The 22,737-nt window shown below is 40.9% G+C and overlaps 1 protein-coding gene across 25 annotated transcripts in view; it reads right to left on the minus strand.

Moving 5' to 3' along the window:
* Positions 1 to 6,400: 6,400 nt before the first annotated feature.
* TNRC6B (trinucleotide repeat containing adaptor 6B) overlaps positions 6,401 to 22,737 on the minus strand; it is a 141,918-nt gene continuing 125,581 nt past the window's right edge. For 17 of the 25 annotated variants that reach the window (XM_069807155.1, XM_069807174.1, XM_069807165.1 and 14 more), the window contains 7 exons: positions 22,515 to 22,598; positions 19,929 to 20,075; positions 19,597 to 19,692; positions 16,801 to 17,121; positions 16,342 to 16,412; positions 14,338 to 14,477; positions 6,401 to 13,385 (listed from right to left, as the gene is read on the minus strand). In XM_069807155.1, coding sequence (XP_069663256.1) covers positions 12,992 to 13,385; positions 14,338 to 14,477; positions 16,342 to 16,412; positions 16,801 to 17,121; positions 19,597 to 19,692; positions 19,929 to 20,075; positions 22,515 to 22,598 — 1,253 coding nt within the window. In that variant the 3' untranslated portion in view covers positions 6,401 to 12,991. The remainder of the gene's footprint in view (positions 13,386 to 14,337; positions 14,478 to 16,341; positions 16,413 to 16,800; positions 17,122 to 19,596; positions 19,693 to 19,928; positions 20,076 to 22,514; positions 22,599 to 22,737) is intronic. The other 8 variants (XM_069807175.1, XM_069807166.1, XM_069807180.1 and 5 more) reach the window with 4 other exon arrangements.

The raw sequence follows: 22,737 nt of genomic DNA on the forward strand, positions 1-22,737 counted from the left end.
GAGAAACCAGAGCTACGGTAAGAGTTTAGTGAAGGAAGCCATTTCAAGTATAAGAAAAAAAAACCAAACACTTATAGGTAACTTGCAAATAGCATCAATATACACACAGCCACTGTTTTTATTATTACAATGTCTGCTTCTGGGGGACAGTGTTTCAGGCAAGAGGACTTTAGCTGTACCTTCCTGTTACCTATTTATGTGCAAAGTAGAAAAGCTGCCTTTTCTAATCCAGCCATTTTGGACATCACTGATTTTCTGTTCTGCAACCTCCTCCCTCCGTTTGGTAAGGAGAGAGGGAGGCGGCATTATTTTAACAAGACAACTAGATGAAATGAATCTATTTCTCCATTCCTCTTCCAGACACACCCTTCTCCCATTACTTGATCGCAATGAAGAGAAACTCGCCAAACATCTGATGCCCACCATTAGCCAGTTTCCTGAACAGGTAGAAGGCATTTACCTTTGTAAACATAATCCCTTATGTTTGTGGAACTCGAAGCAGCATTTCATTACCTCCATCCGAGCGGTGGAGATTAAAATAGATCAGAACGCTCCCCCGTCACTGCTTTTCCTCCTCCCCTTCCCTCCCGCCCCAGAAAGATTACATTTGGTTACTTTTGTTAGAAGGTGGGGGTTTTTTTGGTTCTTTAGGGAAAACACTTAGCATTTAATTCAAAGTAAACATTACGGAATTACCATCAGCAGAGTCATACTGCTGTTTGTTCTGCTTTCTAGATGAGAAAGAAAAAGCACTGCGCATCAGATATTCCGCATGTTTCGGACAGGATGCGGCAGAAATCCAAGATACGTATGTGTGTGCATCCTATGGGTGCACACACATCATTTCGGCTTCTTTCTCTGCAGAATCACTGTACACGCTTCACCTCGAGTACTGGCAGAAATGGAGAGTGGCATACGGCAACCAGGGAGAGATGTTCCTAAGGCCACGGGGAGCAATGCAGGACAGAGAGAACCAGGGAGTGTCAGATAGGAAGGTTTCAGGTACAGAAACCATATTCTTGATAGTTCAAAGGCCAAATTCCAAAAGGCGTGGGCTCACATGCACATCCCTGAGACGCACATCCAAGAAAGAAGGAACAGTGACCATGTGATTGGAGAGGGGAGAAAGTAGCAGAGGTTCCCTGACAGCCGTGGGACTTACCCAACGAAGACCTCTTCCCCCACCACCCTCCCAGAGTCGTTCTGGGGGGGCTGTAAGGCATGTACACAAGCAGCATCTACTATCGTTCCCTCTGTTCCTATGTTTTATCGGCAGGTGATGGCTTCTGTGTGTCGTGGACAAGAAGAGACACTGCATTTGAAGTGTGACTGGTAACACACTGAAATTAATTCAGGGAAGGAAACAGAAAGCTACTCTGCCCTTCATCCCTGGAGCAGCAGCATAAAGTGGCAAGGTTCTTCATATGACAGTCCCCTCTGTGGAAGTACACACCACCGCCTCCCCTTCCTGATGGCAGGAAAAGACGAGTCCACTTGAAGGATGACATTACCAAAAATGCTATTTAAAGGCAGGGAAAGTACACAAACTGATTCCGATTTGGTGATCTGGTGAAAGAAGCAGCAAGCTCAAAGTACTTCAATCAAGTCTGAAGCTTATCTAAAAGTACAACTGGAGACACGCAACCTGCAGCAACACTGGCGTATCTGTGTAAGGAAGAGCAGAAGGGAACTGGCATAAAGACAGAGGAGGAGTATGAGTAACTGAATCTCCATCAACTTCCGTTATTTAGGATCTGAGTGTCTGATGGCTTTAATCATTAAAAAAAAAAAAAAGGTTATCTCCCTCCACACAAGCAAACAAGGTAAAAAGAAAAAGTGATCTTGCTGTAATAACTTCATAATACTTCTATCATGCTTTTTATCTTTAAAGCACTTTACAAACATTTACTAGTTGATCCTCACAAAACCCCTGTGAGGTAGGTAAGTATTATTATCACACCCCCCCCCCCGCTTTACAGATGAAAAAAAAAAACCCAAAGGCAAAGAAAGTTAAATGACTTGCCCAAGGCAAGGGAAGAGTAAGGGCCAACGTAAAAATTCAGGAGTTCCAGACTTCTGGTCCTGTGCTCAAAACCACTAGTTCAAACATCTTTTTAGAAAGGAGGTAAGCGATGGAAATAAAAGCCCATTAAGTTCAGAAGAAAAGGTAAGATTTAAAAGGTTACATCAGAAGGGGAAATATACCACGAGGTATTTTTGTAAGCAAGTTTAAACTTCAGATTTTTCTTTTTTTTTTTTTCTTCTCCTTTTTTGTAAAGGCAATCTGACAGAGTGGAACCCTGATAAGATCACATCTGCAAGGCAGGCACAGATGCGAGAGTGATCAAGTCTATTACTTATTACAGTACTGTGAACGTCAACAAAAATAAAATTGCTGCATGAAAACACTGAATACAGGCAGGATAATCTCTCAGTTTATGATATTACATCTAAGATAATGCCAAGGATAATGCAGGTACCATGGTACACCATGGACAAAGGAAAAAGTCAAGTCAAAGGGTCCCTATTAAGATGACGAAGAGGGCAGTGAGATCTATGTTTTTCTGAGGAGACTGCTCCTGGAAGCTCAGCAAGCTTCAAGGAACACACATAATTCACAATGACTGCGTTTTAGAGATGTGAGGAAGTGAATCCTTTTTTATGACCATTATGATACCACCTTATAGTAAAAAAAGGATAATCTCTTTTAAAGAGGGCCCTGTCTACACATCAGTCTACATTCCCTAAAATTTTGCACACTGCCAACATTAATGCTAAGTCACTGTCAGTAACATCAGACAACAAAGCACTGGTAGCTGCTGATGTTGGAAAAATGCAGTCCTTATAGCCATGCTTTGATCAGCACTAGAAAGGTAAGTACCACCTCCACCATCTTGTCCATAGCTGTGCTGTCACTGTATGAGCTGTGCCAGAAACAGCAACAAAGAAAATTCTAGGGAGAAGAAAGTGTAGACATCAAGGACCAGCTGTGTTCCAGTTCTCCTGGAAGAGCGCAAGGACTGCTGTAATGGAAAACAAAGAGTAAATCCAAAAAAGACAGCGCCTGTGGCACTGTGTTTCCTGAGCTTGACACGGGCCAGAACACAGGAGGTGGTAGATCGTTTCCCAGGTAGAGCTGGCGTCCCACTCACCCTATTGGCCCTGGGTTAACACTGCACGGCTAGAATTCACAATCCTGCGCAAGGTTTAGAGCCGATTCAGTTTTGCGGTCAACACTGGTTTTGCAAATCTCTGCCCAGTTACCTATTGGCCAACTGCTGAAAAAGAGAGGTTCTTATCAACTCCTTTTTATTTCTAAGTCATCACCTCCCCACTTCCCCAAAAGATAATGGATATACCATGGACACAGAAACTCCTAAACAGTTTAGCAAAGCTATCTTTGTCCCCTACACCCCCTTTGCAGAATGCATAGTTTACAATTCACTTACAAAATAAAGAAGCAATGCTGACCACATATGGGACCTTTTTTTTGAAAAAAGAACAAACAACCTCTTCTTAAGTTCAGTATCAAAATTCACATTTGCATAATAATACATTTCAAGGCCATTAGAGAGGAATGAGAGCGAAGCAAAGAAAACTGCAGAGTCTCTCCTCTCTTTGTCTTCCTGAATAGAGCTGAGGGATCCCACTTGAGTTTCTTTTCAGGGTGGGAATTACAAAGGGCTACAGCGACAGCTCTTGATCTTGTACACCTCATGTTTTGGGTGGGACGAAGAGGTGAATTATTAGAAAAAAACAAATGGAAGGAGACACTGCAGATTCCCATGTTTAGCTACAAACAGCTTCGAAGAAACAAAAAATTACTTCAGATTTTTTTTCCTTTTAAACACTTCTACCTCACCATTTCAAAAACTCTTTTTTTTTCTTCTTGTGTAATACCCTGTTCATTTAAATGGCAACGTTAAGTGTGCTGGAAGTTGAAGGGTTGAAAAAAAAAATTCCTGTTTCTCTTATCAGGACACGGACAGAGAGGGTAAAAGTGTGCCTGCACCCACTATTTAACAGAAGCTACAAAACATCATCTTCTCTACATGTATAAATTTGTCTCAAACATCACTGTGTTTCAATTCTCCAGTGCTTACAAAAAATAAAGCCACACGCACTCACACTCATGCACACAAACATAAAGAGAAGCCACATAATACATATACAAACTCAACCTGCAATGGCAGACTAGCCTAAAACTATCAACAGCTTCTGTGCATCACGACATCCCTTCGCACCCCCCACCCCGATCTCTACCACATATGAATACGTATTGTGCAGTGTAGAGACCAGCCCAAAGATGCTGCTTGTCAAAAGGGACCAGTGGGCTGCAATCTCCACGTCTGACCTCTTGAAAGAATAAATTGACCATTGTCTCCCCTCCAGCCCAGTGGTCTCCTCAATTAGACAGTCACTATACTCACAAAGGCACATTCATAAATACCACATTTAACTTACTGCTTGTAAAAACATAGAAGGAGGAAAACATTAAGCGCTTAGACCCCAACCAATCCCTACTGACCCAGCAAGAAGTATCACAATAACATATCACTTGGTGAGACCTTACTCTACCTTTAGAAGGTACATATTAAAGAAGTCTTCCAACACCTCTTTTTAAAATTTTTTTTTGCATAAATGAATGCTTTTTTTGTTTTTGGCTTACATATTTTGGAATACAGCACACTCACTATAAAGCTCTGTTGTAAGGCTACCCCCTAAAGTAAGGCTGTTCTACCTTGGCTTGCATTTTCACTTCATTTTGCTTCTTCTCCACACGTTCCCAAAACAAAACAAAAAAACCCACACAGTGCCTTATATAGAAAGGGTAAGCCATATCTGGCAGGGAGAGGGAGGGGAAAGAAAGCACATAATATCATAACCATGTCACTAAAATAGCTATTCTAACAAGCTGTGCAACCTGCTCTTACTGCTCAACAGTAAATGATGAAGAGAACGTTCACTTACGGTTGTGTTTCATCTGAAACAGGAGAAGCTTCCACTTTGTCTCAATTAAAAAAAACAAACAGGTTAAAAAAAAAAAAAGAGGAAGTTAGTTCTGCGAATGCAACAACACACACTAATACCCAAGAGGAGGCATTTAGTGCTCAAGGAAACATTTCTTGCTAAGCACTGCCTCCTTGTATTGCGCATCCATGCGAACTTCTCCAGTCTCTTCTCTTCCCCTCTGCCCACCACAGTCAAGAATGCCTGCTGCAAAAATACTCAATGCTGGCTGGCACAATGCATCCTCCCCCCCCCCCCCCCCCTTTTTTTTTCCTCTTCCCCTGGAGTGCTCTGTATTCATTTACAGAAAGGCTGTCAGAGTCAAGTCAAAAGAACTCCCTTTCTCACTACAAAGTTAACAGGAGCCCTAACACTGCTGAATGTCACCAGTCCCAACTGTCACACGTACAGGGCGAAAATGGCTCTTTGCAGAGGGCACTTGATTTGCTAGAAGCTTGCTTAGATAGCACAGGATTCTGGGAGACTTTTAGGGAAAAACCTTCCTGCATAGCTCGATGAAAAGCAACACGCACGCAAACCGTGGATGCAAATGGACGCTGTCTGCTGCGTGCCACAGATGAAGCTGCATCTATCTTGGCCTGACAATAGTTTTAAAAATAGGCTCCAAACCATCAGGAGCTGTGGTGCTTTTTGTAGCACAGATGAAACCTTAAATCACTTTTCATATAAGGATTAGAAGCTATAGTTACTACATCACAAAGTTTAAAGTCTCACATAACACCACAAAATAGAGAGCTGTATTTTAAACAGGACCCTGACTCATTTTAACAGCAATGTAGACAGACCCTTGAATTCTACTGTAGACAAAGCTCTGCTTGGCGAGTCATTACAAAATGGACCTGTTTCCTATTATCTACTGCAGGGGAACTTTGGTAAAATTCAGCAACACTGGTATTTACAGTGATGGGACACTTACGCAAAACATTGTGAGGGACATGAATGAGCAAGGCTGCTAAAAATCTCCAGTTAGGCTCCTGTCATTTAGCCCAACCAAAAACTCTGCTCCAGCGTAATTTTTGCTTTGTGTCTTAGGCTTGGATGTGAATTCAGGACAACAGGGAAAACCGACTCTGTCTACATGAGGGAATTTTACATATTTCTCCCCATTACTGTTAACATCCTTCTGCCGCAGGTGGAAGCCTACTACTGGAGGTGAAGGAAGAGAGTTTGGGTTTTAGACATCTGTATTTTGATCACCATGGGAATGACTGATATGATCTAACTAACAGTATCAGTTCCTAACATTGCAAAATAGTAGAAAATAAACTACAGAACGGAAACGGTATTTTGTGCAAAATCGATTTAGACAAACTAACAGATTCTGCATATGTTGTTTCAGACTCAGGACCAAAGTTGCACTTCAACAGCATTTGTTTTGTGTTTTTTTTTTTTTTTTAAGAATTCATTTCAACTTAGTTTTCTTGGCATTACTTTCCTGCCCACAAATACATGCATGCATATTTACAATTAAGAAAGCTGCTTCTGCTACGGGAACCTTACCTCTTTAGAGAGAAAAAACTACCTTTTACTCAATCAGGACTCATACCCTGAGATGCTAACCATCCACCACAAAACCAGCATTTCAACCCACTTGAGAAACCTGGATACTAAAGTCACATGATTTACAGTGTATGTGATATATGCAACACAGATACTTGCTGCATTGGAAATACAACAGGTCCTCATCTGCTACCTCAGCCCTGATCCAGCTAAGGCTTACTTACACAAAGAGCCCTTATCCGAGCAGTACTCACTCATTTAAGGTCAGTGGGACTAATTCATGTGAGGATCACTCCTGATTTCCTGCATCAGATTTGGCCAAATTTGGGTATCCCAGATACACAAACAGTACTCCTCTTAAAGTCAACAGGAAAACAATATGCACAAACAAAATCAGAAGCCTAACAGGTATATGTAATAAAGAATGAAGCAAAAAAACCCAACAAACCAAAAAACCCCCACCCCTATAGTACTGTTTGGATGCACTACTAAGACACAGTGGAAGATGTGGCAGCATTTTTAAGAAGAAAGAATAGGGGAAAAGTTTTAAGGAAGAAATGTTTAGAAATCTCATAAAAAAAAAAGGCCAACTTAATATAAAGGTTCAATTGTTATTTAATCTTTGAGGTGGTTATCCCAGCCGCTTTGTTGAAAACATCCTGTTTATATTGCAGAGGAAAAACACACTTGGCTTAATATTCTTGCTCACTACACAAGCCACTTAACATGAATCAAAATAAAAAACTTGTAAGAAAAACCTGACACCCTGTGATTGGAAGAAAACCCCAAACCAACAAAAAAACCCACTCTCAAGACTGCTGGGCAAGTGTCCAGGTAAAAGCGTAAAAACACTGGGAAAAGATGGCAAGTCTTCCAAAATACATGGTACTAAAACTGCTTTCCAAAGTAAATGTCAGAGGTCTCAACACAGGTTTCTGAGCTGTACTCCCCCCCCCTTTTTTTTTTGCTTGCTAGACGTTGTTGTCACTGCTAAAATGAAATACTCAAATGGGGCAAAGAATTTATCAAACCCATTGAAAAATTCTCAACTTGATACACACTGCAGAGTGGGGTAAGCAAAGTGGCTGGTAACAAATGGACACTGCTAACATGTTTGTTTGCTTTTTATGGATTAAGCACTGAAGGATTCAACACCAGGAAAAAACCAGGAATGCCGAAACCACCTGTAAAGTATGTATATGTTTAAACTGTATAACCTGGAGAACTAAAACCAAGAACCAAATGATAGAAGAGTTCTGTTTGTCACTTGAGAAAGTAAAAAGTGTTTTTCAGTGAAAGATGGTACATTTGATTTTTCTCTGGAAAGAGATGCCCATAGTCTATTCCAAGCTCTGCTTTCCGCAGCCTCTCTTCCCCACCTTCTTTGTCAGTATGTTTAAACAAGATGCTACCACTGATTCCCTCCCCGGAACAGTTTTGTAAAGCCCCAGAAGTACCCTAACATCGATTTCCACTGACTTTTCGCGGCTGTGAGCTCAAATAGCAGCAGAATATTTACAACATTACGCGATGGTTGTCCCCGGAAGATGAGTCTGGTTAGCGCAGTGTTCAGAAATTGCTTGCAATGGTTAGGAGTGCCATGACTAAGCCATACCAGCAACATCATCATTAGCTACATGTGATTTGGAGAGGAACAGAACTGTCAATGGCAGTTGGAAAGCAGTAAGATTAATGTCACTTTAACAACTTAGGAAAACTATCACCAAGGAGACAGTCACTAACATTTGCAGGCCTGCACGTTTAGAGAAAGGAGGAGCAGACTGTTGCACTGCTGTAGTACAACAGGTTTGGACCCAGCAGACTGCTGATGCTCCAGACCACCGACCCTTCAGCAGTCAGGCACAACCCGCTTCCAAATGGCTGTCAAGTTCCTGGGCTCTTTTTGACTAAATTCTACGATTTCCTCTCTTTCAGGACACTGCCGATTTGATAAAACACAGCCTCTGGCGAAGCACTTAGAAATTACCTCTGTAAAATAAAAAAAAATAAAATCCCAAACTCCCTAAATAAACCCTCCTTCTACTGGCCCATGAAAAGATTTTTTTTTTCCTAAAGCGCATTATTATTATTATTGATGCATTATTTTCAACACACACGTATACACTCAGATGTACACGCAGCGCAACACGAAAACACTGGGCAACTGATATGAAAAGGACAGGAATTTGGCATCTGATTTTTTTTTTCTTTAGATAATAAAAAGTTCTCTCAACTATTGTTATGTAACTCATTGCACGTTAAGCAGCATGCTCCTTTTCCTTAAGAACAGGTACATCTATTTCCATGATGCGGCTGTACTGCCTCACTTTGCCTCCTCTTCCCTCCCTTCCCCTACCGTAGGGCATGTGGGTGCATGTAAAAAGGCACTAGCACGGTTTTTGTGGTTTGAGCCTAGCCATTTCAGGCAGAGTAAGCCCCTGACCCTTAGAGCTGGGAGACAGTAGTTGGCTGTCCCAACACTGAACTCTGAAGTTCAAGACTGTAAGCCCTGACAGCCAGCAGCAATAGGGTGAACAGAAGAGTTTAACAAATATTTTCCTCATATAAAGTAGAACAGAAAGACTGGGAGGTGGGGTGGGTGAAGAAAAGCAAGCAGCAAATCTCCAAGTGGGGAATAAATTGACCAAAGAGCTGAAAACAGGAAAGTTGATTTCTAATGTACATTTTACTGGAGTTTTTCCATATTCTCTCCTTTTTCTGTACTGAAAAAGGCAGGATAATAAACCTGCTTCATTATTGGGTATTCTGTCAGCACTGGTTTTCATTAGCACTACTTAGAAGTGGTTTAAAGAAGCACCATCATTTATTTCCTGCTAGTCATTCTAACTGAGGACTCTTTCAGTTAAACTATACTGCATTTTAATTAGGTTTATAGTTTCACTTTGCTTTTAAAAAGGTGCTTGGAAGAATATTTACGTTTCATTTCAATCGAGAGGGAACAAAGTGATAGATTTCCATTCACACACTTCTCTTCTCCATGCAACTGCATACATGTCTGCATGAGTAACAAAGCACTATAAATGATAACCCCTCTTCTCCCACAACTTGTTCAACATTACAATGAATTTCTGTTGCTGATATTGAGAAGTTTTCTTACTGTATTTTAATTTATACAGTCTTTATAATTCTTGATCCCCCGCTTGACAGTAACATTTGGAGATTTTTTCTTTTTTTCTTTTTCTTTTTATTTTTTTTTTTAGCATTTTTATTTTAAAGTAAAAACTTTCAAACATTTTGAAGATTCAGGAACTTGTAAAAGTTTATCAACAAGAAACAGCCATCTATCTAGGATAAGATAAGGTTAAATAAACCATCTTCAAAAAACTGGCTTCCTACCCTAGAATTCCTGAGAATGCTTGCAAATTTAAAGCAGGAAAATAAAATGTTAAAATAAAAACAAAAACACTGTTAAATGCTCCCAGAGTTAGTCTTCATCTAAAATATATATATGCACTTTTTGGTCTTTTTTTTTGTACGTTTTAATTTTTTTCCCTTTAAGCTTACAATGGAAGAACAATTTAGCTTTTCTTTTTAAATATTTCAAATCCCTCATTATGTCTTGTAAACAAGAGGGGCTCTAGCACCCGGCTTTCACCGTAGTATCGCAATGAACTCAACTAGCCCAAAGTGCAGGAAAAGGGACCTTAGGGCAGGTTGGGAGAGAGAAGTGAGGGTGGAACACAGCAATGAACCAGCACGTATAGCAATTCATGTGACGGAACAGATACTGCCTTACTTGGGCCAAAGGTGCTTCACTAGGAAGTACTGCTGGCACAGGACTTTGAAGAACCTGCTCTGCGTGTCTGAGCGCAGCTGGTCTTCAAGCAGAGACTAGCAGAACAAAGCTTTATGGATGTGTGGACGCGAGGGGCACTAGCTAGCAGGAGCTGGAAGAGAGCGTTTTGTTTCTTTGTGCACGGTGGGATGGATGAAGGAGGAGACATGACAGAAAAGTATATTCAGAAGGGGCCAGAGTATGCTGCACACTCCAGTTTACTAAACAAATACAAACCTACTCGTACTTTTTGTCACATAACACTTTGCATACAAATCTACAGGCATGTGTATATGCAGCATTTCCCTCAGTCAGTTTTCCTTGTGACATTGGGTTTACATAGAAAGGGCGAATTAAAAAAAGCCACGCAAATCCCTAGCCCTTCCCTCCCACCCCCAGCACACACACACGCACACAAACGCATGCCCCTACATTACTTGAATCTGCTTTTGCTTCTCCCCACCCAACCCATGGTTAGAGTTAAATGTATTAGACATTGCCATATCCTTCAATGAGAATGCTGAAAAGACGAGACTCCCATATCCTCCCCCCCCAGGTCATAAAGCCCGAGCACTGCTCCCGCCGAGGGCTGGAATGGACAGGTATGTGCTGGTACAGAATGTCGGCACTTTACAGACAGTGTAACAGCTAGACAACACCACATGGAAGTCCTAGCACTTCTGGAAAAAGTACCGGCACCTCTCTTCCCTCTTCTCCCGGCCCCACCCCCCCAAAAGACTTCCCGCTTCGTGTCAAGGGATGTTCCTTCAGGTCTGCTACAACTCTTTTCACAACGACAGGTCTTAAAAGTTTTGTTCCCAGCGCACACATGCATGCACACACTGGCTATCACTGTGGATTTTAGGTCACCCCTATCCTGCCCAGATTACTACTACACTGATGCTAAAAAAACCCCAAACCTTTCCTTAAATACAGAAATTAAAAAGCAACAGTACAGAGAAAGTAAAAACAAAAAACAAAAAGGTGCAATACTTTTAAAAAAAAAAAAGTCTTTGCTAGTTATATACCTCCCTAAGCAAAACCACGTACACAGGAAAAAACACAACACAGAGAAACAGAAGGAAACGTTTGAAGTACACACTGGTTTAAGAACATTCGTAAGTAAACGTTTCTGTCAGTGATGGTCTGGTGCTGTAATACACCAAGGCCTGGCACAGGTAACGCTCACCATGAAGGACGCAGAAAGGAGTTCGCTGCATGTGCTTTCAGGAGATGAGGCAGGCCGGCCAGCAATTTGCTGACACGATTTCGTTTTTTGTCAGTTTTAATACAAGCAGTAAATCAATCAAAAGGCTAATTTGGTTGGGCTGGACTTTCAAGCTTTTGATGGATTCTTCAAGAATGAGTATGGGTGCCTATTTAGTTTTGGGGGAGAAAGGAAACACTCGTTTTTTAAAAAGGTATTGAAGCTTGCGAGAGACTGAATAAGAACATTTGTCTTAGTCGCACAAAAAATGGCAATGTCTTCTTTCCTCCTCTTTTCCCCTCGCTGGAAGAAAAAAATGGCTTGCATTATATAACAAACATTCTAGGGTTCACTCAGTACAAAACCCCCACATGCAGACATAAATAAATAAATACACTGCTACTCAAAAGACAACATTGGCTCCCCTCTCACCAAATCCTTTGGATATGGCAGTGTTCTGCTCTACCACAGGGTTAGAACAAGGGCTAGGAAGCAACTACCCACTCAATATGATCTGCAGACTTGAGATAGCACCCTGCTAAAATGAATTTTAAAAAACCTACTGACAATTTTAATCCAGCCCAACTGGATTCTGCTTCAGCCACAGGGACTCCACCATGCCTGTCTTGTTTTCAGAATCAAGACATGCAGATGGCCAGCCAGCCCGTAGACCATCAGCAATGCAGCGTTTCAAGATTATATATAGAGAGAAAAAAATGCACACACACGAACATGTGCACACACACTCACACAGAAACAAGCACACGTGGGCAGTTACATGTGCCAGAACACACTGGTACTTATCAACCAGCCAATCACAAAGTGTTGGTTTTTTTGTTTTGTTTTGTTGGTTTTTTTTTTCTGTTTTGTTTTTTTTTTTTGTGGGTTTTTTATTTTTTTAAATTTTTTTTTTAGTTATTTTTTTTGTTTTTAAAGTGAGGCTCCGTCAAGTCTTCCCCTCCCCCCAACCCCTTTTTTCATTTGAACCCCTCCCCTACCCCAGCCCAACATGGTAGACCTAAGGACGGAAACACACCCAGTGCAAACAAAGTTAAAAAGCTATTTTTTCAGTATATATGTTTCTTAGCAACAACTTCCGTATAACATGAAAAAGTGAAAAACTAGAAACTAATTTTTTTAATTTTTTGTGTTTAAATTTAAATGGTATGTGTACTTGCTTCACATTGTCTTTCTAAGTTGGCGTTCATGATTCAAGTATTTCAAGAGTGATATGTTCTCTTTTTGGATTCATATTCCAAACGAAAAAACTGAAGTTATATAAGGGAGGCAACTATGTGCTCAGACAGTCTGTCAATGACCCACCTTTTTTTCTCTCTCCCGTTTTCTTTTTTCCTTTTATAAATGTATTTATTGCAAGTTGAAAAAAACAAAAAGGTCAAGTTAGTGCTGCTGCTGTTCCAAAAAAGGTCACGAGGTCAGAGTTGAAAGTTCTAAGTTCAGATTGAATCCGACCCTCCTCCCAGAAGGTCTCCAGGTAGTAAGGGAGCAGGGCTGCCCATTCTGTGTGGATCCTCTACACTCGGGACCCCCCACAAGCTTGAAGAATAGTTTGGGGGCCCCCACAACGAAGCGCCAGTGAGATCACCCCCACTGCTGCTGCCGCCGCCGCCACCACTGCTCCACTGCCCAAGCCCTGTTGACCCACCAAAGAGATTCAAAGCAGGTCCAACTGGGTCGGTCTGGTTCTGTCCCGTCTCCAGGGATTGCCAGCCTGCTGTGGGTGCACTTGGGGTTGCTGCAGGTGTAGGGGGCTGAGCTTGTGCCAGAAAGCGACTAACCTCTTCATCTGTGGCAAACTCAGCCAGGATGGTAGTGTTTCCCAACACACACCTAGAAGACAAGAGATACAGAAGGAAAAAAAATTGTAACTAGAGCCAGAAGTTAAGGGCAAGGATTTCAGAAGGCATGGAAACAACACTCTTATGTGCCCAAACCAAAGGAGCTTGCCACAATTGAGCAAGCACAGAAAACTTTAGCTGTTCTCAACAGTGAAACTGACTCAAAACACAAGAACTTCCATTTTATAAAGGGAAAAAAAGCCCCCAAACCAACCAACCAAACCCCTCCTCTCAACATCCAGTTGTTATGCCTGCAACAAAACCTTTCTAAGTTTAGACTAAGGTCCTGAACATTAACACCAAGAGCAATAAAAGTGCCTTTACAGGGTAGCTAAAAAGGTAAATGCATGCATGCCACCTTTCAAACAAAACAGAGGAAGAACAGGGTAAAAGCCTGTGAAATTCAGGATAAAATTAGTATAGTTCAAAAGTTTTCACTCAGTTTAAGGGCTTACACCATGCCACCCCCCCAAGATTTTTGTCTCAAAAGCTCTCGCATTTTCAAAACATACCAGAGCCACAGTCAGTTCTAAAAAGCTTAAGAACAGGAAACCTAAGATCTGCAGCTTTTCAAGTAAGCTGTTTCAGGTGTATCTCAAAACTATAGCAGATTCCTACACATTTGGGTTATGCATATAAGAATGATTTTCATTGGAAACAATTCACAAGCTTTTATAAAATGGCCAAAATTGTACAGTAAAGGTGCATACTGGTCACAGTTCCGTCCCATTTGCACGTTCTTAGTTCTGTATGTGCCAGTTTGTGCCAGCAATTAAAGTAACACAAACAGAAGGAGGCATCTTTGTTTCTCTTCCTCCTCTGCAGTGAACAAAAGATTCCCTTCCAACCATGACACTTGAAATGAGTCTCCAAAGCATAGCACCAGACAGGTGTTCTGTGTTCATGACTAATGTAGTAACAGAACGGACACAGGGATTGCTTACATGTGCAGTGCAGTCTGGGCCTTGGCCGCCTCTTGTTTGGTGTTGTATCGGATAAGGGCGGTGCCCTGGGTCAGGTTCAGATGGAATGTCAGCAGTGGGCCATGCTGCATGCAGATCGTCCTCAAGGTTGACCCATCGATCTGAGGAAGAACAGCCAGGATAAAACAGATGTTTGTAACTATTTCTCGAATCCTAACTTTGTCTCAGTAATTAAAAGATAATCTGCTCTCGGAAAGGAAAACAGGTGAAAGCAGTGGGAAGCAAGCAAAGGTGACGGAATTTAATTTTCAAACAGAATTGGTATGCCTCGACTTCTCACAATTACAATGACTTTGCTTTATGGAATAATCTGACTTATCCTTCTTGCTCACTTGTAGCTTGAGTCCAGTTTTCCCCACCTCACTGCTTTTCTTATGTTGTCACTATCCTTACGTTGGCAGGTTTTCCAGTAATTATATACAACTTGTACTTCTCACCACCTTCAGCCGTCAGGATTTGTACCAAGGGAGCCAGAATCTCCTAGTCTCCAGCACTCTGATTTCAGTAGAATTTAGATCAACCAGTATTTAAAAGTTCTTTGCAAAACTGGAAATATCACCTGTGCAACGAGTTTTTTTTTAAATTTATTTTGGTGCTTTTTTGTCTTTGTGGTTTATGAAACAGTAAGCCACAGAAACAGCCAGTGATCTTTCTGCCAAACCCAGCAATGCTCATTCCTCCTGAACTATTGTTTTCACAGCAGTTGTTGCCTACATTCCTTCTGCAGCAGTAACAGCTTGTTACTTACCTCCAGTAACTGCTGTTCTCCAAGGTGTTCTGCACAGACAGATTCCATTCCTGGTATGCCACAGGAACATGCACACACGAATGGGATCCATATGTGCAGATACTTAAGGAAGTGCTACTTTCTTCCTTCTTCTTTTCCCCCCATTATATAATATAACCTCAAATGAGGGGAAAGGAAGTTGTGTGTGGGTACAAATATGGACAAAGTTAAAAGAGAGAAACTTGAAATGAAGATACTGTCCCTGAATCCACCTTAACCTTTACGCTTCCTTCTCACTAGTGTACTGACACCCAATAAATAGAAGATTTGTTATGGAAGAGACAATTACAATCTGCCTCTTTCTCTTTTCTATTAACTTAAGACACCTCCAAAATATATTCTTCTTCCTTTAAATGACTCCTAAACCAGTATTAAACTACCTTACAAAAGGAAGACTTAAAACTGTGCCTCTTCATCACACCACTGCTGTTTCCTTCACCTCAAGGAAAAGTCTCTTCTATGAAAGGAGCACAGTTTGCACCATTTTGGGTGATCTGAAGGAGACCTTAGTTTTTCCTTCCACATTGATGTTTTCTCAGACTGTAGTAAAAGTATGGTAAATTATCCTGCTGAACAGGGGACTCTCTGTCTAGACCTCAGGGCGCTGCTGATAATCACACAGGCTTTTCCTAAGCCTTGAATACAGACTAATTGGGACTGCTGAAACCAGGATCTCCACAGAATTCATTTTGAATGGAAGCAAGCTCTGAGAATGCTTGCAGGAATAACCTAACGAGACTGCTTTTGGCAGGAGTGCTGGAAACATTCTGTGGTTTCACTATGGAAACACCAAAGTGAAAACTGGCAGTAACACCAGCTTTCTTACTGACAACATCCCAAAGAACAGCCTCTTTAACAGCTATAAACCATTCCACATTATGGTCATGCAACTTATCCTCATGTCTAAGAAAAACCTTTCTGTTCCAGTAATTTTTTTGAAACTCTAGGTAATGAAAGGTTATGACGGTCATGTAGCAAAAACTGAGCACCTTAAAAGTTAGCTGAAGAGATTACCATAGAAAAACCAATCAGACTGCAGCCCAATTTAGTAGAAACACATCTTACATATGCTGACCAACCTGATTGTTAGATTTTACTCAAAGAGAAACAACCGAAGAATCCACAAATCCGTATATTGGTAAAGCAAACAATTTCCCAGAGACAACAACAGAAAATACCTGTGGAGTGAGATTGTGAAGAACCAACCAGTAGCTAGGACGAACTGAGCCACCATCACTCCAAGTAGATGCTGCAAATTAGAGGACAGAACAATCAAGACAGATCTGATACAAAGAAAACTATTTTTCTTTACAGTCAGGTCTTCCAATCTCAGACAAATTCAGCATTATCAGCCCTGCTAACACATGAAAGCCTAATCTTCGTCCTGAAAACAAACACAAATCTTGCATCGCATCTCACATCGAGTCACCTTTTACTGGAGTTTATCTTCAAGGAGTTTCCCACCCACTGAAAGCATCCAGTCTTGAAAGGCCCCATGCAGTAGATATTCCCTCCTGGCAGCTCTCGGCCCTCTTCACTCATTCCCTGCAGCAGGACCTGGGATTCCACCCCCAGCCCCCACCCCGACTACTGACAGCAAATTTCCCTTTCAAGAAGGAACTTTTTTTTCCTTTTACCAGACAACTGCAACTTTCTTTCCTCCAAACCATTAGTGCTGTAAAACGTACACTCCTCAGGTCTGATCAATGGTGCTATCAGTTGATTCTTCTCACCAGAGGCAAGCCGTGAGTCCTGTGCCCCCCAGCCCCTGACCGATCGGGGTGCTGTGCTGTTCCATGGAGATGATGGTTTGGGGTTGGTCAGGCCAGGAGGCGGGCGGGGCAGCCCTGTAGTGTTCCTTGAGGAAATATGGTTTTTCCACATCTTGTTGGAGAGATGAGTGGGATTGTGTCCTATGGGATCTGGGGACCATGTTGATTTGTAATCACTGAATTTTGCTAGAAGATTAAATAAATTGTACGTATTAGAGAAACTCAGGAGATTCCACTAGCCTTTAACCGTACTATCACTGTAAACCCTTGGACCGCATTTATATTGGAGACAACCACAAAGCACAGAACCATACAACAGTTAACTTACCATACCGAAAAAAAGCCATGCTACATGTAAGTTAACTAATTTTTGCTTATTTTATATATGCTGACAAAAAAAAAAATCCCTAGATCATTTATGATAATGTAACCAGTCAGTCTCAGTATGTTCAATCATTAATAAGACAAACAGCAACTATTACGTCCACACTACATTTCCTTTAAGAATCTGAGAATTTCTTACAAGGTTGGGCACTACTGACCTTTAATGAAACTGAACCTTCGTCAGGCCAAAAACTTGCAGAGAACTGAAATGAATATTTACCACTCTTGGTCTACTAAGCTAACGCTACCTCCTAAAGACGTCCTCCTGTAAGGTCAAAGCTTTCTCACAGATCACAAATTTCATACAGAGCTGACATGACAGTAACACAAAGAAGGCCACTGAGCTGTGTGACAACTGCACTTTTAAATCCTGACAGTGCACATTCATTTTTTTATTAGAAACCATTACCAAATGCCTGTTAGGAGAAGTTAAGGTCAACAGTGGATATCCCTAACATTTCAAGAACCTTTTATATAAAAGTCCACTAAAAGATAAAAATTAACACACTCCCCAAAACATCACTACAGGTCATGAATATTTGGGAGCTCTTCGTAAGCCAATTTTCCTTAAGAAGGCAGACCACAAATTCTCCCACACCTTCTGACACCAAGGGATATTTATCGCCCAGCAAAAAAAAACCAAACCAAAAGTCAAAATTGCTCGAGTAATTTTTTTTTCCTTGTTCTGTAATGAGAACCAGCAAACACAGACAAGGCAATCTGAGAGGAAAAGGCACTTGTATCATGAATTAGCTTAGTCATTAATTATCTTAATCAGAACTCTGGTGCATGTGTGTGCAAATACACGTATTAAGCTCTATTCACTAACAAACGGTAGTAAATTACTTACTTGAAACAAACGGTAAAAATCCAGGTTTACAATAAGCCAGGGTGCCAGAAAATAATACATTTGGGAATCAAGACCATAAAGCTTTCAGCAAGTAAAAGCATGCTTCATTTTACAGCTGGATCACTGTATTTCCACAACAGAGTAACTGTCAATAGCAAGCAGGTTTCAAGCACTAGCCTATGAAAGTATACGAAAAGTGCTTAAAAACCAGCTTTCACTAGACCCAGTTTGTTTTAGACACACATGAATTCCAAATCCCTAATTCAGATGACCTGCTTTCTGGCTGTACAATGCTGGTGTGTAGTTTAACAAGATGAGCAGAAGATGGTATGTGTGCCAGGCAGTAGTCTAGTTTCCTCAATTCAACTATGACTTCAATCATTTTTTTATCTCTTGGGTCTTTCTTATGTGCTAGAGAAAAAATCAGCAGAGGTAAGAAGCTGATACATGCCACTCCTTTCCCCAGGCTATGAAAGAAATCTTTCATGTCACTGGAATGCTGCACAAACTGGCAGCAGGAACACTGTTTTTCTCGAGGGCTAAATAGGATTTTCAACACATTTTGTGAAGATGCTGAGATAACATACGAACACAGCTTTTATTCAGTAAGATGCAAAACCCATAAAGTTTGGGCCAGATGCAGCTCTCAGCTATGTTCATCACTTCTGCTATTTAAACACAATTCTTCAGTTTTAAGTAGTTGTTAAGACAATGATGTCTCAAGAGAAAACTCTGGCATTTGTAAGAAGTTCAAAATCCAAATGGTTTGTCTGGAGCAAGTATTTCCAGCATCCTACTCAGAAGTGTGTGCAGAAACCATTTTTCACAAGAAAGCTTTGGAGACCTTCTTACCAAGATCTGAGGCAGATAGCTGAATTACTATTTACAGGCCAACCATTAAAAGCCAGAGGATGAAAAGGCCCCTCTCTCTCTCCGAGTTTCAGGGAATGATAAGTGTTATAAAAGGCAAGGCAAAAACATTCCCTTCACAGCACTCCAATATTCTGAATTTAAGATGAGTAAAATCACTCACCTTATTTACTCTAACTGCTTAACTCATACATACAGGAGCAGGTATGTTAAAAAAATTATGACAGTCCCCCAACCCCTTGCATGTATCAACAGATTGTGCATGTGGGGTTTTTTTCCCCCTTTTGCCTCTGCTGCTCACTGCTACCCTGTTCTTTAACTTGCGTAACTAAGAATTTTGTACTGGGGGTGGGAGGAAGGGCAGAGGATCTTAGTCTAGTTTTTAAAGCAACTACAACAGTATTTTATCTTCAGGAGGAAAACTACCTGATCAGCCACTCAAATTTTTAGTTCCTCAGAAATTACTGAAAGACTAAATATTCGAAGTGGAACAAGAATGAGGAACTAGTGATTAAGCAGAAAATGCTTTGTCCAGGTAAGTTTTGGAGCCCACATACCTGAAGTGCTATGAACGTTGGTGAAGGAATTGTCAGAGGCACTGTAGGGCCAGGCACCAGGTGAAGGCAGCGAGGTGTTGAGGGAAGAATTAGACCCTATCAAAGGGAAAAGGAGAGAAAAAGAGTAGGCCAATTTCACAGAGTTTCTGTAATACTGTTGAACCTCAAGAGAGCCACAATTTGTACCAATGTCAAGCTTTCACATGATACACAGCCACGGTGCAAAGGCAATTAGGCTTCCTTCTTAGTCAAATGCAATAGACTGTTACCCTGTTATGACAGGAACATCAGAAGAACTTAAATAACCACATACCAGCTGTTCACTGTTTTACCTGTGGTGTTGTCCCGCAGAAGTTGGTGGTCAGTATCTACAATGGGAGATGTGGCTGTCCCCCCCAGCACACTTCCAGGGGTCACATAGGGGTCAGATTCAGGGTCAATGTTTTGTATACCTTTCCATGGCACTCCTGGTTGGAACTCTGGGACAGGGGGGAAAAAGGAATTAGTTGAAAACAGGGAAACACCATTTACTGGAAGTTAACTGCTGAAGATATTTTAGAAGGGTAAATTGTCTTCTACACTGTTTCTCAGAAAAAAAAAAAACCAAAACAGACTTCTCAATTAAAATCTATTTCACATTTCCTCCCATGGCACTATCTCTAGTGTCCGAATACAACTACACTACAAAAAAGTGGAGCAAGTGCATACGGTATTCCTTTGACTATTCCTGTTTTACTACATTGAGTTGAGGCTTCAATAGTTTGAACCTTCCTTAATAGGTTATGTATTTTTTAAGATATATAAAATTAGATTATATATTATAAGATTAGATTCAGCACACACACACTTTGTGCATGTGCAGAAGCCCTTCTCAAGCAAAGGCTACCTACCTTAGGAGTTTGTAAACACAACATTTGACACTTTACACTGCAGGTACACACATACTTTATACATTAACTATCAATATTGAGGTAATGCTAAGGTGAGATGCTTTGTGGCAAAAGCAATGTATATGCTCATTGACATTCTTCATGCTTCACAATGAGATGGAATATACTTATCATGCTTTAGTTTCCTTTCAACTACAGCTCCAGGCATGCCAGATTTTTAAAACAAGAGGATGAATTATATAAAGTATGAACATACAAAAACTCCAGTTACTCTAAGAAAGATCAGGAACTTGGTTCTTTCACTGAGCAGATGTTCAACGAATAAAGTGCTGTGGTCAATTTTGGAAGCAGTGATAAGAAAGTAAAACTGCCAAACACAAAACCAAGAAGCTTCAGATACTATGTGACAATTTGGATAAGTGTGAAAAGAGTGCCAAGGTAGCAGATTCATCCCTTGCAGATACAAGTCCAGGATGTGGAATGATACCTTTATTCCCAACCTGAAGTTTTGAAATAATTGACAGAATATTTGAGTGTAATTAAAAAACCTTGATTAAAAGTGGGATCTAGGATGTGCTCTCTGGAATGAAACAATGTAAGGTGAATCTGGCATGGAAGGGTTCATTTCAGTCACCTTTGTAATGAAGCAGCATAGTCAAGACTATGACTTTCACACACAAATACAGAAGAAAACGTGATATTACTGGTTCAAACAATTGGCACAGCAAGGGCAGTATTAGATTGTGATAATGCATTGGCAGGAGAATCTCAGAGAACACAGAAGAAATACCCCATTGGGTCAGAACTGTGGTCCATCTAGCCCAGTATTCTGCTAACAGTGGTTGGAGGGATACCATTTAGGGACAGAACACAAATCTCGCCACTATCTGTAAGCAACTGCCCTCACACTCTCCCAGCATCCACAGTCCTTCTATCTAGGATGTCAGAAATACCCTCTATCTGCTAGCACCTGCTTGTGAAACTGTTTTTCCATCTGTTTATCCAACCAGTTTCAACTGGCTAGTACTACCTGTCTCCACAAGCTCTAAAAGCAACGCACTGCAGAAGTTCACCACTCCCAATGGGAGAAAAAAAACCAAAAACCCCAAACGAAAAAACTCTCATCTATTTAAAATTTATATCTTCTTAAGTCCAGCATTTGCACCATGGTTCTAGTGTTGCAAGATTCAGAGTTACAATTCTGCATTTATCTTGTTCACTGCCTTCATAATTTTGCAAACCTCAGTCACATCTCCCAAACTGTAGTAACTCAACAAAATAATCTAGGATACCAGGTATCAACGTTTCTAACAGTATGAGCAATCAGTACTGCATCAAGGAAGGAATCTGCTCTGCTACTGCCAAAATGCTGCAATCCTCTGACAAATAGGACCACCTTATGCTTAAGGAACAAGCAATGCAGCTCTTGGGTCTAGTCAAAAGATCTTCTCTGTTTAGAGATAAAGAACCCATAAGCACAGATTAGGAAATTAGACTTCCTTGACTAAGTCCAAGTCTTGTCTTTGTAAAGATTTCTGAGAATTGGTTAGACTGAAAATTAAGTGCATAGTATGCTCTCATCAAAAAGTTAAGGAATATTCAAACAAGGCTCCAAAGATCAGGTGTATTGTATGCAAACACACTCACTCATCAAGATAATCCTGGTCTGGAGAAGAGTTTTCCTTGAACTTCAGCATACTGACAAATTTCCAAACTATACTTTGGGATTGACAGTTACTCTCATGCACATTCACCAACTTTCCCTACAGACATGCTATTTTATTTCTAGATAGTAAAGAAAACATGAAGTGCATTTTTCCACTGATATTTGAAAGGTCCTCCCAAAAAGTTCAAACATAAGATTATTAGGAAAACCACGACAGACACATCCAGGTCAGTTTGCCTGGAGTATATGACTGAACTGCTCTTGAATAGGAAAATTACAGTCTAGTATTACCTAGGTATGCAAGTCTGTGTGACATAACCAAAAGATACAGTTCTCACCAATGCAGCAAAACTTGCTCTCACCTCCAGCTGTGATATCAGTTTGATTGGGCACCACTTCATTTATCTTTGTGCTGAACAATACTGCTCTCTTGAACGGCAGAATTTCTGCAGCAGATGGCATTTAGGAGGAAAACGCGAAAGGTGTAGTCAGGGTGAATGCTGAGTGACCACTGTATTCATTCAAAGGAAAAATGCACCTATTTCAAGAGGTCTTCTCTTGTAAACTCATTTTCGTTAGCAACTT

The sequence above is a fragment of the Haliaeetus albicilla genome, chromosome 19 (assembly GCF_947461875.1).
Source record: "Haliaeetus albicilla chromosome 19, bHalAlb1.1, whole genome shotgun sequence".
NCBI classification, from domain to species: domain Eukaryota; kingdom Metazoa; phylum Chordata; class Aves; order Accipitriformes; family Accipitridae; genus Haliaeetus; species Haliaeetus albicilla.